Below are 18,147 nucleotides of genomic sequence, written 5' to 3'. Positions count from 1 at the left end.
CGCTCCCATAATGGCGTAGCCCACTCCAACGCCTTGCCCGACAGAAGGGAAACAATAAACCCCACCTGGCCCGCTCCGTAGGGAATTGTGTAGCCAGTAGCTCCAGCTGAATAGAGCACTGGCTGATGAAAGCCCTACAGGAGGCGCCATCGCCAGAAAATTTATCGGGCAACGGGAGGCGGGTAACTGTCGGCACGAGGGAGGACGTGGACATACGGGAAACCGCGTCTGTGATTGCCTTTACAGCAGCTTCGGTGGATTGTGCAGCTGAGAGAGCCCTCAAGAGTGGCCAAGCGGCCCTCAAGCTGCCGAATACACTGTAACAGTTGCTGCTGTTCTGCCATCACTAGCCAGACCCTGGCACTAGTATAATGTTTGGAACGGCGGAACGCACTAAATAAAAATAATAATAAAGTGCGCTCGCCGCTCGGGGTCCACCGTGCAGTAGGTGATATAACCGCTGCTAAGTGGTGGCAGGAGCAATATGGCGGTATAATGCACACAGGGTTAAACTTCACCCAGGTGCGCAGAGCAATCTCAGTTAATTCACAGAGATGCCAAATAAGTACAAACACAAAAGACTGAGCCTGTTGAGGTCACAGTACTCAGTAAAAACGCACACACAGTATCAGGTCAAAGGAGTAGCCCCAGACGGTGGCACTACGTCCGTCTAGACCTACCGTGTGCAGAGTGTCACAACTGCGGACGCAAAGGGGCTGCTACTGAAGCGCGGTGTGGACACTACCGCTAAACGACAAGGCTAAGGCGTAAGCGCAATGTCGGACGCTAGCAGCTGTGGATGTTGCAGCAGAGGAGCGCTGGCACTGATTCTAACTCAGTCCCTAACCACATACGTAATATCAGAGGGAAGGGGTTTTATAATGAGTCATTCACCAGAATCATACATTCGTCCTCATACACACAGCAGCAAGTATTTCTATATTAGTGCATGGCGGAAGTCATGCGCGCATTTTATAGCAGCCGGGACCTTCCGCAAGCCTCCAGATCTCTGAGATGGACCAATGAGATCTGGAGCGGGACCTGAGCACATGACTCCCGATCTCCAATGGGAGATCGTCCCATGAGCATGCTCAGTAGGAGGACAGAAGGACTTAGCCTCAGGAGAGATTTGCTGCAAGGCAATCTCCTCTGCAGTAGATAAACAGCAGGAGACTGCATAATGTGAGGGTCTGGATCCCAGCGGAGTAAACGCAGAAATCCGACGCCTAACAATTTTGAGCTTGTTGAAGACCTGATAGGCAAAAACGTTGTTACTGGTAACTTGTATGGAGCAATAAAGAACTTTCTGTGCCTTTGAACTCTGATTAGAGCACGGTCTTCATTGCATACTTTTGTGATTTGCATAGTGGATTGTCTGATGGCGTCGCTCCTATTGATTCTGGTTGTGCTTCAAGAAAACGGATGTATTAGTCTGCACCTAACTCAGCGCCACTCCAAGCGTTAAGCGCGTCACCCACCACCTCATGTCCAGATGGGTTTGCTCAGCGTGGCAATAATAATGATGCGTTTCCGGCTTTATTGCCCACGGCAGCCAATCACAGCTCAACTTTAATTTTTTCAAGCATCTCTGATACAATGAACGCTGCTCTGTGATTGGTTACTAAGGCTGGTTTCACACTTGCGTTTTTTGCGCTGCGTTTTTGCGCATACTTTTTTTCCCTATACTTAATATGGGTGCGCAGTCACGTGTTTGTACAGGTTTGTATGCGCATGCGTTTTTTTGTAGTGTGCGGCCGGGCGCACAAAATGCATCCTGTTGCATTTTTTGTGCATCCAACCTGTTTAAAAAAAAACGCATGCGCACGCAATGCACACAAAATTCACCCCAAAACACATTATAGTCTATGGGAGCGCTGACGTGCGCACGTCAGCGCTAAAAAACGCATACGCATTAAAACAAGAAAACGCATAAAAACCATGATGCGTTTTTATGCGCGTTTGCACTGCGCACGCAGCGCAAAAAAACGCAAGTGTGAAAGTAGCCTAGGTTACAAAGACAGTGTTTTCTCTAGATAGTTGTGATAAACTGTATGCAGTCATGCATTATTATAGGGCAGGTACAACTGCAGCCCTCCTGCTGGAAAAGATAACAGCGTCATCTGCAAGGGTCCTCCCGTCCGCTATTACATACATTCCCGTCATACACGGATGCACGCCTGCACGCCTGCACGCCTGCACAAAACGCACAAATCCCCTCCCGACTGGCAAAGCAAAACCTACGCGACTGCGCAGTCTCACTGTACACGGTCCGGTCACGTGACGAAGACGTCATCCAGGTCCTTCTAGACAACTGCAGCCAGCGGCTGTGGCAGGCTTGTGATTGGCCGGATACCGATACATTGTAGGTTGACATTCGAGTCATGTGACCTTGACGTCATCAAGGTCCTGATCCGGAGGAAAGGAAGTCGCCGCTGCCGAGTATTGCATAGAACTTGTCGCTGCTCTATTCAGGTGACTCGGCTGGCGGTGCAGTCATGTCCCGGGTGCGGCAGCCTCCGCTCGTCACCGGCATTTCTCCCAAAGAAGGGACGTCCTGGACTAAGGTGACCATCAGAGGGGAGAACCTGGGGAGCGGCCCCTCGGATCTCATAGGTAACGTACCGTGCTGTCATGGAGCAGGCATCATACAGGCACAGGGGCAGAGTGATGATCTGATCGCTGGATCTGGGCTCTGGTACAATTCTAATCCTCACAGGTGATCGTCAGAGGAAATGCTACGTCTGTGGCTTCAGCAGCCAATCTGTTCATGGCTTCCCTGTGTTTCCAATAGCAAAAAGCAATAGAACAGACTTGATTAAAAGAAACCCTCTTCCTTTTTGTGTCTCCCGTCCCCATGGACACACCTAGGGCTGCATAGGAGCTGTGTACACTAAACGCTGTCTCTATTCAGGCCTATCGCAGAGTTGCTTAAACAAAACCTGTGAAATGTCTTCTTAATTCTGCTGCTCCCCTGGGAGTTCCTTTTATTTAATTCCTTAGGGACATGTCTATAGGCTGCGCGGTGTTATTATCCCAGCCACACCTCCTTGGTAAAGATCCTAAAAACTAGCGCTACATAAAAAGGCCCATATCTCTGACCGTATAGCGGAGATACATAATAAAGGCCCTTAGAGCCCTCATATCTGTTAACCTCTATAGGCTGATATCAGCTGGGTTGGAACATTGCGTGTTGGAAAAGGCCAAACTGAAATGTGAATGAAACGATTGAAAACCGCTCTCTGTATTCTCTTATGCTGAATATTCCAACTCATACTAGTAACCAGAACGGATCGGTCAATATCTGATCAGTGGGGGTCCGAAACCCTGTCCCCCTCCCCGAGCGATCAGCTGTTTGGAGGTCCAGTGGCAGCCAGATGTGAACAGGTTTTAAAACCACAGTTCCGCTCACTGTGTAGTGACCATTGCCTGGAGCTGTTCAGGTCACCTTGTGGGACTAATAAATATTGTAAAAATGACACACAATGACATACTGTAAAAATATTTTATTTATTCCTCAGAGTGAAGGCTGTTAAATGGAATCTGTCAGTAGGATCTACCATCCTAAGCCGTCTATATGGGCATGTAGGTCATAGGAAGTTGAATAACATGATATCTGACGTCTTTTTGCAAGGAAAAACCACATTTTTCTTATATGTAGAGTTGAAACCAGAAGTTTCCATACACTATATAAAAAGACACATCTGCATGTTTCCTCAATATCTGACATGAAATCAGAATAAACCTTTCCCGTTTTAGGTTAATGAGGATTACCATAATTATTATTATTTGCCAATTGCCAGAATAATGAGAGATAGTGAAAATGTTTTAAGGCATTCTTATTACTGCAAAGTTAACAGTTTCTGTACATTTCATTAGTATTTGATACCATTACCCTTAAACTGAATGACTTGGGTCAAATGTTTGGGATATCCTTCCACAAGCTTCTCACAATAGTTGGTCGGAATTTGGGCCCATTCCTCTTGATAAAACTGGTGTACCTGATAGAGATTTGTAGGTCGCCTTGCTCGCACCTGACTTTTCAGCTTTGCTCATACATTTTCAATTGGATTGAGATCAGGGTCTTGTGATGGCCACTCCAAAACATTGACTTTCTTACCTTTAAGCCAGTTCGTTACCATTTTGGCAGCTTGCTTCTGGTCATTGTCCATTTGGAAGATCCATTTCTGCCCAAGCTTTAACTTCCTGGCTGATGTAATGAGATGTTGCTTCAGTATTGCCACATAATCTTCTTTTTTCCCATGATACCATCTATTTTGTGAAGTGCACCAGTCCCTCCTGCAGCAAAACAACCCCATAACATGATGCTGCCACCCCCGTGTTTCACAGTTATGATGGTGTTCTAAGGCTAGTTTCACACTAGCGTTTATTCCACACGGCGCCGCTAAGCCCCGCCACCTGCCGGCTCCCTGCCCGCCCCATCTGGTCATCGCCGCCTACTATCACACGTGGACGCTTGCGATTTGCGCACCCTATCTTTAGCATAGGGTGCGCAGATCGTGCGCTAGTAGGATTTTGGCGTGCGCTGCGCACTTTTGAAGGTGTGCCCGTGCGCGCCGAACGCAGCATGTTGCATTTCGGCGCGCACCTTCAAAAGTGCGCAGCGCACAACAAAATCCTACTAGCGCACGGCCAGCGCACGATCTGCGCACCCTATGCTAAAGATATTGTAGTGTATTTATTGTGCAAAAATAATAAAACATAAATAGAACCACATAAGGCTGTGTTCACATGTCCATACGTGTTCACTGACTGCTATCATCCCTTCTCCACATCGCGATCGCAGGGGAGCTGATGGGTTATCATGGCATCCGGTGCAAAGTATCTTAGTCCTCCATCATAGGAGACTATCAGTTACTCTATATACTGCAATATCAAGCACAGATTCAAGTCCCATAAGGCGAATATAATATAAAATACAAATTAAAAAAAAAGTTTCAATTACCTCCTTTTTCCCATTCCAAAAAAAAATTAACTCCTTAAAAACCTGGCTATATTTTGTTTTTGTGCATACTCTTTTTTGTACTTCGCACAGCCATCATCTGCTGGGAAACATATGGGCTCAGCTTGCGAGCCTACATCAAAAGCTGGGAGGCGCATATGACTTACCCTGTACATCATATGTCGTTAAGGAGTTGAACGATCTAAAAAGTAACCTTAATGTAAAAAGTAAATTTTATATCAGCAAGTCCATAAAAGTCAGAACTATTAACCCCTTTCCGACGTTGGGCGTAATAATACATCCATGTCTGACTCCCCCTGTTTGGTGCGGGCTTTGGCGCTGACCCCGCACCTTTCCGGTCACATGGCAGCTGATCTACAGTGAAGGAAATAATTATTTGATCCCTTGCTGATTTTGTAAGTTTGCCCACTGAAAAAGACATGAACAGTCTATAATTTTAAGGGTAGGTTAATTTTACCATTGAAAGATAGAATATCAAAAATAAAATCCAGAAAATCACATTGTATAAATTATATAAATTTATTTGCAGTGAGAAATAAAGTATTTGATTCCCTACCAACAATTAAGAGTTCTGGCTCTTACAGACCAGTTAGACGCTCCTAATCAACTCGTTACCTGCATTAACCCCTTTCTGACAGATGGCGTACTATCCCGTCCATGTGCCCTGGGACTTACAGTGCATTGTGAAAGTATTTGGCTCCCTGGAATGAATGGGCAAGAATTTCATTCTTCCTTGGCAAACAGCTCGACCTCAGTGAGGTTTGATGGAGATCGTTTGTGAACAGCAGTTTTCAGCTCTTTCCACAGATTCTCGATTGGATTCAGGTCTGGACTTTGACTTGGCCATTCTAACACCTGGATATGTTTATTTTTGAACTATTCCATTGTAGATTTTGCTTTATGTTTGGGATCATTGTCTTGTTGGAAGACAAATCTCCATCCCAGTCTCAGGTCTTTTGCAGACTCCAACAGGTTTTCTTCAAGAATGGTCCTGTATTTGGCTCCATCCATCTTCCCATTGATTTTAACCATCTTCCCTGTCCCTGCTGAAGAAAAGAAGGCCTAAGCCATGATGCTTCCACCACCTTGTTTGACTGTGAGGATGGTGTGTTTTAGAGTGATGAGCTGTGTTGCCTTTATGCCAAACATATCGTTTGACATTGTTGCCAAAAAGTTCGATTTTGGTTTCATCTGACCAGAGCACCTTCTTCTACATGTTTGGTGTGTCTCCCAAGTGGCTTGTTGCAAACTTTAAACAACACTTTTTATGGATATCTTTGAGAAATGTCTTTCTTCTTGCCACTCTTCCATAAAGGCCCGATTTGTGCAGTGTACGACTGATTGTTGTCCTATGAACAGACTGTCCCACCTCAGCTGTAGATCTCTGCAGTTCATCCAGAGTGATCATGGGCCTCTTGGCTGCATCTCTGATCAGTCTTCTCCTTGTTTGAGATGAAAGAATAGAAGGACGGCCGGGTCTTGGTAGATTTGCAGTGGTATGATACTCCTTCCATTTCAATATGATCGCTTGCACAGTGCTCCTTGGGATGTTTAAAGTTTTGGAAATCATTTTGTATCCAAATCCGGCTTTAAACTTCTCCACAACAGTATCATGGATCTGCCTGTTGTGTTCCTTGATCTTCATGATGATCTTTGTGCTTCAAACAGAACCCTGAGATTATTACAGAGCAGTTCCATTTATACGGAGATTTGATTAAACACAGGTGAATTATATTTATCATCATTAGTCATTTAGAACAACATTGGATCATTCAGAGATCCACAATGAACTTCTGGAGTGAGTTTGCTGCACTGAAAGTAAAGGGGCCGAATAATATTGCACGCCCCACTTTTCAGTTTTTGAATTTCCACAAAAATTTAAAATAACCAATAAATTTCGTTCAACTTCACAATTGTGTTCCACTTGTTGATTCTTCACCAAAAATTTACATTTGGTATCTTTATGTTTGAAGCATGATATGTGGGAAAAGGTTCAAAAGTTCCAGGGGGCCGACTACTTTCGTAATGCACTGTAATTCCCAAGGACGGGATACTACGTCATCATCGATCAGCGGCGCTCTCGGGGGTAGCACCGCTGATCATGGCCAGGTGTTAGCTGATTATCACAGCTGACACCCGCCACTATGTGCCAGAAGCAGTCACGGACCGCACCCGGCACATTAACCCCTGGCATACTGCGATCAAACATGATCATAGTTTACCGGGGGCATAGGGAAGAATCACGCTGGGAGGGGGCTCTCTGCGTGCTTCCCTGAGCCCCTCGGAACAACGCGATGTGCTCGCATTGTTACTAGGGCCTCCTCCCTGCAGGCCCCCGGATCCAAGATGGCTGCGGGGGCCTTCCGGGTCCTGCAGGGAGGTGGCTTTCTCAGTGACAGAAGCCACCTGCACTGCCTGTCAGATCACTGATCTGACACAGTGCAGTGCAAAGTGTCAGATCATCGATCTGACACTATGTAGTAATGTCCCCCCCGGGACAATGTAATAAAGTAAAAAGAAAAAAAAAAGTTTACAAATTTTTAAAAAATTCCTAAATTAATTTAAAAGCAAATATTCCATAATAAATTCTTTTTTTTTTTTTTTTTTTGCAAATAAAGAAATAAAATAAAAGTACACATATTTAGTATCGCCGCGTCCGTAACGACCCGCCCTATAAAACTGTCCCACTAGTTAACCCCTTCAAAAAAAAAGGCAAAAAACAATGCTTTATCATCATACCGCCGAACAAAAAGTGCAATAACACGCGATCAAAAAGACAGATACAAATAAACATGGTACTGCTGAAAATGTCATCTTGTCCCTCAAAAAACGAGCCGCCATACTGTGTCATCAGCGAAAAAATAAAAATGTTATAACTCGCAGAATAAAGTGGTGCAAAAAATATTTTTTTTTATATAAAATTGTTTTTATTGTATAAAAGCACCAAAACATAAAAAAAATATAAATGAGGTATCGCTGTAATCGTACTAACCCGAAGAATAAAACCGCTTTATCAATTTTACCACCCGCGGAACGGTGTAAGCGCTCCCCCCCCCTCAAAGAAATTCATGAATTGTTGGTTTTCATTCTGCGTCCCAAAAATCAGAATAAAAAGCGATCAAAAAATGCCACGTGCCCAAAAATAGTACCAATAAAAACGTCAACTCGTCTCGCAAAAAATAAGACTTCACATGACTCTGTGGGCCAAAATATGGAAAAATTATAGCTCTCAAAATGTGGTGATGCAAAAACTTTTTTTTTGCAATAAAAAGCGTCTTTTAGCGTGTGACAGCTGCCAAACATAAAAACCCGCAATAAATAGTAAATCAAACCCCCCTTTATCACCCCTTTAGTTAGGGAAAAATAATAAAGTAAAAAAAAAATGTATTTCCGTTTTCCCGCTAGGGTTAGGATTAGGGTTAGGGGTGTGTTGGGGTTAAGGTTGGTGTTAGAATTGGGGGGTTTCCACTGTTCAGATACATCAGGGGCTCTCCAAACGCGACATGGCATCTGATCTCAATTCCAGCCAATTCTGCATTGGAAAAAGCCAAACTGTGCTCCTTTCCCTTCCAATCTCTGCCATGCGCCCACACAGTGGTTTACCCCTACATATGGGGTATCAGCCTACTCAGGACAAATTGCACAACAACTTTTGGGGTCAAATTTCACCTGTTACCCTTGGGAAAATAAAAGATTGGGGGCAAAAAATAATTTTTGTGGAAAAAATGATTTTTTTATATTTTTATGGCTGTACGTTATATACTTCTGTGAAGCACTTGGGGGGGGGGTCAAAGTGCTCACCACACATCTAGATAAATTCCTTGGGGGGTCTAGTTTCCAAAATTGGGTCACTTGTGGGGGTTTTCCACTGTTCAGGCACATCAGGGGCTCTCCAAACGCGACATGGAGTCCGATATCAATTCCAGTCAATTTTGCGTTGAAAAAGTCAAACGGCGCTCCTTCTCTTCCGAGCTCTGCCATGTGCCCAAACAGTGGTTTACCCCCACATGTGGGGTATCAGCGTACTCAGGACAAATTGCACAATAACTTTTCCAGTCCAATTTCTCCTGTTACCCTTGGTAAAATGAAAAAAAATTGGACCTGAAATAATTTTTTTGTGAAAAAGTTAAATGTTCATTTTTTTTAAACACTCAAAAAATTCCTGTGAAGCACCTGAAGGGTTAATAAACTTCTTGAATGTGGTTTTGAGCACCTTGAGGGGTGCAGTTTTTAGAATGGTGTCACTTTTGGGTGTTTTCTATCATATAGACCCCTCAAAGTGACTTAAAATGTGATGTGGTCCCTAAAAAAAAAAAAATGATGTTGTAAAAGTGAGAAATCGCTGGTCTACTTTTAACCCTTATAATTTCCTAACAAAAATAAATTTTGGTTCCAAAATTGTGCTGATGTTATAAAGTAAACATATGGGAAATGTTACTTATTAAGTATTTTGTGTGCCATATCTCTGTAATTTAAGTGCATGAAAATTCAAAGTTGGAAAATTGCAAAATTTTCACCAAATTTCCATTTTTTTCACAAATAAACGCAAGTTATATCATTGAAATTTTACCTCTATCATGAAGTACAATATGTCAGGAGAAAACAATGTCGGGATTCATGGAAGCGTTCCAGAGTTATTACCTCATAAAGGGACAGTGGTCAGAATTGTAAAATTGGCCATGTAATTAACGTGCAAACCACCCTTGGGGGTTAAGGGGTTAAAGACAGCTGGCTTAGGGTGGTTTCACATTATCGTTCTTGTTTGCGGCGCATCCATACGCGTGCGTCATGCGCCCCTATCTTTAACATGGGGGTGCATGGTCTTGTGTTTGCACACGTTCGTATGCGTTTTTGTGCGCATGCGTTTTTTAGTCGTGTGCGCCTTTGCACTCCAGACGCAACATGTTGCATTTTTGGGTGTGCCGAAATTTGTCAAAAAACCGCATGCGCACGCTTGCACACGGAATGCGACAAAAAAACGCATTACAGTCTATGAGAACGCAGGCGTGCGCATGGAAATGCGCACGCCTGCGTTTTGATGAACATGCGTTTTTGTCGTAAAAATGTGTAGACACTGGGTTTACCCATAAAGAATGAATGCGCCTAAAAAACGCAAACGCATGCAAAAACACATGATGCGCTGCGCACAAAAGCGCTAATGTGAAACCAGCCTTACATAGTCACCTTTTATAAAAGACTCCTGTCCACAGATGCAATCTTGACTCTCATAGAATGTCTGCAACTTTTTGATCCCTTTTTATTTAATTCTTTGCCAGGCGGAATGAACATTCATCATGTGGGATTAATAATGACTTTGTCCCTGGCCATTACAGAATACGTGTCTTTGTTTTAAGGGTGCGGGGTGGGGGATAATGAAGGTAAACCTTTTTATTGTGAAAACTGGAACTTTTCTTTGGGGGCGTTACATCTTGTTTACTTAGACCTAGAGTAAAATAACGGGGTTATTTGAACATGCAATTCTTTGATCACATAGATAATACACTACACTAGCATTTTACTGACAGGCGGCCTATAAGATGTGTCCGCTAGGAGGAGCTAAGGCACTAACGGGATTGGCACTTGGTAATTGGCAATGCTGGAAAAAATTTATTGGCTGTTATTAATGGTGTTAATAACACCATTAATAGTCCTGCGGTTTTGCCGCACCATTAAAGTCCTGCGGTTTTGCCTGCGGTTTTGCCCTGCGGTTTACATAATGGATGAGGTGTAAAACTGCAGCGTTTCTGCACCAAGCAATTGACATGCTGCGGATTGTAAACCGCAGTAAAACAGCGCGGAAAAATCTGCAGCATGTGCACAGCGTTTTTTTTTTCCATTGAAAATAAAGGTACTGTACAATGCAGCAGAATCTGCTGCGGACCCGCAGAGCCAAAACTGCTGCGGAAACGCAGCAGATTTCACTACGTGTGCACATATCCTAATAGTCGCTGCCCATGACCTGGCGTGTATTACTCGGCTCTTTCCTATGGGCCTTCCAGCAATACCCTGCAGTTACTGCCAGGCAGGAACCGTACACATGGGCATTATCTTACCAGAATATGAAAGCAGTGATCTCTCATCAGGCGGCAGGAAAGAGAAGTAATTTGACAATTACAGTAATAACAAGGTGACTGACATAAGCCTTCATTTCTTCCCAGTATACCGTGTCGGGTTCCCAGTTTTGGAGCCTTGTTGATGTCACTCTGCAGGAAGTCCTACGTACTTGCAACCCGAACCTGTCACACCTAAAACACATTGAGCTCATTTGGTGGTTAATCTGTCAGTTCCATAGTCGAGGTGGTGGTCAGAAACGTGGGCTTGTTGAATGCCCGCGATCACTCAGCTTTAATGGTCCTTTCCTTTTTTATTGAGCTCTGGACGATTTTACCCCACAGTCATTAATATGATGCTTATACATCTTGGAAAATAGTTTTCCAGGAATCATTCCTCCATGAACATTACTGAAGAATAGGTTGACTTTTATAGATCTAAAGATTTTTTTTTTTTCCTTTTAAACTTAGGATGTCTTTTTCTCTTGGGTTAACCTTTCCAGTGCCATAGACCACCAGGGAATTTACAGTGAAACCTTTCACTGCACTCGTCCCCAGTCGTCTTAATTCGCGATGAGCGAACGTGCTGTGATAAGGTGTTATCTGAGCATGCTCGGGTCCTGGCCGAGTGACTTCGGCCTGCTCCAATAATGTGTTTGAGACCCCACCCCTATATGTCTCTTGCATGTTTGTTAGGCAGTATGAAATGATGTGGCGGCTTTATGGGGATGTAATTTGGGCATTACCTGGTGGTATTGTTTGCATGGCTGTTTTCAGTTAGCACTGTCTGGACATATTATTTTCCTTAGGCTAGTTTCATCCTACATTTGTGATCTGATTATTGAGTGCCATGCTCGGACCGGTTGTTTCCTGACCTGAGTCCAACTTCTTCATAGGCATATATAAGCATTGTATATAGCACTGAGAAAAGGCCCTGCCGGGTTCTTAGAATAATATTATAGTTTGTAGATGGCACAGGCATATGAGATGAAGAACTAATGTATTAAGTGACCCTATAAATCTAGAGCATCCATTGCCCAGATAAATCTTACCATACAAAACATTGACATTTCTGTTTTTTGTTTTCTTTTACAGGGTTAACCATCTGTGGACACAATTGTCTGCTAACAGCTGAGTGGATATCTGCCAGCAAAATAGTCTGCCGGGTTGGTCAAGACAAGAATGATAAAGGGGACATCATCGTTACTACCAAATCTGGAGGAAAGGGGACTTCCACCGTCTTTTTTAAGCTGGTCAAGCCTGACAAAATTGGTAATTTTGTTTATATATGTCGAAATATCCTGTTTCTATTGTGCATGGTGACAGATGTAGAGATACTTGTTATTGCACCAGGAGTAAGCACACTAAAGAGAAGATAGGGAAATGGTTCAACGCTCCTCTTTGTCAAAAGAATAGCGTAAACCCCGGTATAAATATTAGATGGCTGTCGGACGGATGTTCCATACACAGGAGCCCTGGTTGGGCCAGGAGCACCTGTGTTCTCTATGGGGGCAGTCACCAGATATGTCTGGTGATAGCTGATCTCCCGGAAACCTTATGATCAGCAGTCTAAAATCGGATACGCCAGGTCGATATATCGCCCAACGATAAATTGTTCAGGGTTCGTATGCACATGAGGCTGTAGGCGAAATGTGTTTCTCTTGGTAGGTTTGGACGATATGAGTCTAATGTGTATTGGGGGCTTGAAGGTACCCAATGACATTAGAGTATTGTTATTTAAAAGGGTTATTCCCACAATATTAGTCACAACTCAGTGGCTTAAAATTCAAAAATAAATAGTCTTCTCAGATGCAATCACATTTCAAAAATGCTCACTACTCCAGATATCACCCCCTGAAAATCTGCATGTCTGAGGCTTTTACTTTTTTTGTTACCCTTGGATACAACCACAGATATCTGCTATTCTTCTACCAGTCTTATTGGGAAATGAGACTGAAGATACATGGTTGTATCGTCCTCCTTGCACAGGGTGGACAGGAGCACCGGCAACTGCTGCTGTCATATGTGGAACAGCTATCCTACCTTATGTCTATTCTGCTCAGCTGTGTGATAGACAAAGCAAAGCGAGCACAGAACTACCAGTCACTTAACATTAAAGAAGCTATCCACTACTTGGACAACTTCATGTCATACTCATTGCGTGGCCTCTATAAAATAGTAAAGCCTATACTCTCCTCCCATGCTGGTGCCGTTCCCACGGTGTCGGCATATCAGTGTCCCGGGGCTCCCGTGCTGCTATCGTGACATGAGGCGCTGGCGCCCAATCAGCACTGGCGTCACTGTCTCCACCTCCTGTGGAATAGAGCAGGAAGAGGAAGAGCGAGATCAGCTGCAGCCCAGACTTCCTCTTCATGGTTGATTTGTCCAAAGACGGAGACAGTGCCGCCAGCGCTGATTGGTCGCCGGCGTCATGTCGCAACAACCACACAAGAGCCCCGGGGAGCACAAGTGCCGACATCGCGGGAACAGTGCCAACATGGGAGGTGGGTATAGGTTTTATTATTTTACAGGAGCTAAACATTTTGATCAAGAATGGCTTGTTCTAGTAGTGGAAAATTCCTTTATTGGTTTTTCTCATTAAAAGCTTAAATATCTGTTCATATTTGTTAAAATGACACCTCCTAACCGTAAACACAAAATAAATACAATTGGGACTTTATCTGTACTGTCTGACAGAGAAACTGTCTATGTTGTCCCTAGCAACCAATCAGAGCTCAACTTTCATTTTTAAATACCTCTGGTAGAATGAAAGCCACACTGTGATTGATTACATACAGAATTATTCAACAGAGGATTATAAACCTGTACACAGGGTGCTGGTGACAAACAGAATTACATTTATTCACAACAATACCTCCCAAGTCACAAAAAGTTGTGCCACCGTGTAACATGTAAAGAAAACAAGAATGCAATGACTTGAAAATCTCTTAGACATATTCTATTCACAACAAGACATAGACAAGAGGTCAGTCATTGACTTCCATTGAACTTTATAATGAAATAATCTTCAGTTTCAACCTTGTAAGAATTGACAGGGAGAAATCTTTCACAAGCAGAAGCCTGGGGAGACTGCCTATAATATGAGATATACATTTTCAGTCTGAGACTGATCTATCACTGCTGCTCTTATATAGGACTGAGAGCAGAGCAAGCAGAGTGCAATGAGGCTCGTCTCCCTCTGTATAATCGGAAGCACTTTCAGAAATGTAGTCTGCATTAGGGGAGCCATATGGGCGGGGAGGATTGAATTAATATGACAAGCATACCAAAAATGACACATCAACTAAAACAGGTATACTCAAGGCATACACAAGAACCTCTACATTATTCTTTAATGATTGCTTATGCTGCACATCTAAGCACAAATAAATACTGAATTGATGATATAAGTTTCATTTATCTAGATTTCACATTTTTAAATAATAGATCAGAAAGTTATAAAACAATAGAAGTGAAATTATTAATATTAGCCCCTCAAAGTTCCATGATGTACCATTATGTCACACAATTCTGTCAGGTTGTTTGCAGCGGGCTCTACACAGGTCAAATGCCACTATACTACATAGCTGGCAACTGCTTTTAACTGCAGCAGCTGATGCTACCACTATTCGCTGCTGTCAACCTCTTGAACTGGCATTTAAGTGCAGTGATTCAATCTGGGCGTTCCTTCAGGTGCCAATCAACCCCTCAAGTGACACCACAATAGGGAGCCAATGTGTTGTATTGCCAGCTGAAGGCCCCATGTCTGTCTTGCTATTTCTACTGTGACATCCAGCCATAAGCTTTGCGTCATAGAAAACCGTCATTTTTACTATATACTGCAATACTGCTTGATCACAAGTTCCCAGGAATTTTTTTTCTTGACTCGTTCTGTTCTCTTACTTTATATGGTAAAATGAATACATCTATGTGGGCGGAAAAATGAAAAAAAAATTATGGCTATTTGAAAAAAGGGGAGAAAACCTCAAAAGCGAAAATTGGATGCATTCTTAAGAGATTAAATGTAATTGATACGAACAGTACCTAGCTGCTGTCACGGGTTTTCCGCTACAGAGAGGGGCCAGAAGACCGCAGTGTCTGATTTCACGTACTCCTGCACTGATTAGAAGCACATCTCCTTCATATTAAACGGTGCAGGTTTCTGTTAGCACTACAGGGATTAAACTGTTCTGCTTAGAGTATCTGAATCTGGATTGCCAGTGTTAGTCTTGTACTGCCTGGTGGTGTCAGTTGTTGGTAGAGATGTTTGGAGTGTTGACCTGCTTGTTGTTTGATGTTTCGGCTGTGTGCAAATCCTAATCCTCTTCTATTTGGTTTTCCTTCCTTTTCTTCCCAGTGTTCCTTTCTGTCACTTGGTGCATATTTGTATGTTTGGTATTTTCATTTATCCCTGTACATCCTCCCTTGTTAGTCTAGTTTGTGTATATACATACACTATTAATCCCTACTTCCCTGGGAGGGGGACAGATACAGGGCTGATTCAGGAGGTCAGCAGGGTACGTGGCTCTGGCATCTTCACCATCAAAAGTAATCGGGAACCGGGATAGCTAGGGTGCCCCTAGCGTTAGGGACAGGGAAGGAGCTTCTGATCCCGGGTATTCTGACAACAGAATTCTGACAGCTGCTGCATCTAAAGTCAGTATTATATTGCTTTTAAAGGGTGTGTGTTATAAAATAAGAAATATAAAGCTATGTAGCCTACAGGTGTGGCTAGATTTAGGGAAGTATAATATCATCTGCTGGATTTGTGTAGAAGACCGATAATGAAATATTAAAATAATCTTTATTCAAAACAGAGTGGACAAGATACATAAACTAAAACCATGTACGGCAGAACAGACAAAATAAATGATGGTGGAAGAATTTAAGTGGAAAAGTTATGATGTAAATATATAATAAAGAGTGACCCAGACAAAATAATCAGATAGAAGATCCTATAGACCAGTGATGGCGAACCTTTTAGAGAACGAGTGCCCAAACTGCAACCCAAAATCCACTTATTTATTGCAATGTGCCAGCATGGCAATTTAACCTGAATGCTGAGGTTTTAGTTGAGAAAAAGCCACTTGTACAGCAAACAGATGGGGGTGTATCTGAGCAGACAGGGGCAACGAAGAACAGGTAGGGGTATCTGTGAGTATGTGTGCATAGCACACAGGATATAATTTCTTCAGTGTGGGAGGGGGAGTGCTTGCTCCAGGAGATGAGTGGAGATTAGTGATGAATGAATGAGTTGGGATAAGGTGTTATCTGAGCATGCTCATCTGCTAACCGAGTGCTTTTTGTGTGCTTTAATAATATGTTTAAATCCCCAGGCTGCATATCTCGCGACTGTTAGACGGCCGCGACACATGCAGGAATAGCCTGTTTGTTTTGAACATGAAATATATGAAATTTGAATTGCATTACTGTTCTAGAAAATTTGAAAAATTGAGAATACTTTGTGCATAAATTGGCCAATTCATGTGCATTTTCTAGACTAGTAGTGCAATTCAAATTTCATATAGTTCATGGTTACATGCTATAGTGCTACTTAATTTGTGAGTTATACAGTGCCTTGCGAAAGTATTCGGCCCCCTGGAACTTTTCAACCTTTTCCCACATAACATGCTTCAAACATAAAGATACCAAATTAAAATTTTTGGTGAAGAATCAACAACAAGTGGGACAACGAAATTTACTGGTTATTTAAAATTTTTGTGGAAATTCAAAAACTGAAAAGTGGGGTGTGCAATATTATTCGTCCCCTTTACTAACCCGTTGGTTAATATTAGGTCTAGCAGTGCCCCCCCTCTTGTTGGGTCCTGAACCAGTTGTGAAAGATAATTGTCTCTCATAGTTGTCAGAAACCTATTACCTTTGCTGGAACTGCAGGTTTCGGTTCCCCAATGTATTTCAGGGTAGTTGAAGTCCCCCATAATAATGACTTCTCCTTGAGTCGCAGCTTCATCTATTTGTTTTATGAAGATATTCTCTGTTGCTTCCATTATTTTTGGAGACTTATAACAAACCCCTATTAGTAATTTATTATTCCCCCCCCCCTTATCTCTACCCACAGGGACTCTACATTTTCATTAGATTCATATATATTATCACGCAGGATGGGTTTTAAGGATGATTTTACATTTAAACACACGCCTCCCCCTCATTTATTTGTACGGTCATTTCTGAACAGACTATAGCCCTGTAAATTAACCGCCCAGTTTTGGCTCTCGTCCAGCCATGTCTCAGATATCCCCACCATGTCATAATTATGTTCCAACAACATTAACTCCAATTCCTCCATTTTGTTGGCAAGGCTTCTGGCATTAGTATACATGCACTTTATGTATCTCTCTGTACCTCTATTCTCTCTTAAATTATTAACTGTTGCCACCCCCACCCCCAATTTCATTATTTGCGCCCAGGTCTCTATCTGCACTGTCTTCCCCTCCTAAAAAAGGAAGACCCCCGTCCCTAGTTTAAACACTCCTCCAACCTTCTAGCCATTTTCATCTGCTATTCATTCAAATACAGGTGGCTGTGGCTACTCTTAGTAAGCACTTGTTCACACCTGTTTTCTGTTTGGATGTGCCAGTCAGTTTTTTTTAGATTTGTATACATAGGCTCTCTGAGCACTGCACTCCTCAGCCTCAGGCGTTTTTAATTACAGCAGAGTCCTACCTTCCCACATAAATGAAGGCTTCAGCCTAGGAGCGGATTCACATTAGGCAGGTTCCCAGCAACGAGAAACACCTTATCTCAATTTTTCTTACTTTCTAGAGCAGTAATGTAGCTCACATTTAAATTTAAATAGGTCATCAATATCAGATCAGTGGAGGTGCGACACCTGGCATTCCCACTGATCAGCGGTTCCCGGTGACGGCAGGCTGTGGTCAGTTGTTGAGTGGGACATCATAGCGCCATCATGTGCATAGTGGCCGCAGCGGGGTACTGCAGATCATCTGCTATTCATTCAAATACAGGTGGATGTGCAGTGCCCAGCCATGGCCACTATACACTTGACGAAGCTGTGCTATGCAACTGATCACATCCAGGTGTTGCACCCCCACCGATATGAGAGGGATAACCTAAGGACAGGCCATCAATATAAAA

General features: G+C 43.0%; 1 protein-coding gene across 1 annotated transcript in view; it reads left to right on the top strand.

The window, feature by feature from the left end:
• The first annotated feature begins 2,294 nt into the window (after window positions 1-2,294).
• The window catches only part of EXOC2 (exocyst complex component 2), a 274,558-nt gene continuing 258,705 nt past the window's right edge, over window positions 2,295-18,147 (top strand). The window contains exons 1-2 of the mRNA XM_073550138.1: window positions 2,295-2,613; window positions 12,127-12,303. Of these exons, the coding sequence (XP_073406239.1) occupies window positions 2,496-2,613; window positions 12,127-12,303 (295 nt within the window). The 5' untranslated portion in view covers window positions 2,295-2,495. The remainder of the gene's footprint in view (window positions 2,614-12,126; window positions 12,304-18,147) is intronic.

The sequence above is a fragment of the Dendrobates tinctorius genome, unplaced genomic scaffold (genome assembly GCF_039654945.1).
Source record: "Dendrobates tinctorius isolate UK_male_01 unplaced genomic scaffold, ASM3965494v1 ptg000163l, whole genome shotgun sequence".
In the NCBI taxonomy this organism is placed as follows: Eukaryota; Metazoa; Chordata; class Amphibia; order Anura; family Dendrobatidae; genus Dendrobates; species Dendrobates tinctorius.
The sequence above is the reverse complement of the archived record's forward strand: the minus strand, read 5'-3'. Positions and strand labels throughout refer to the sequence as shown.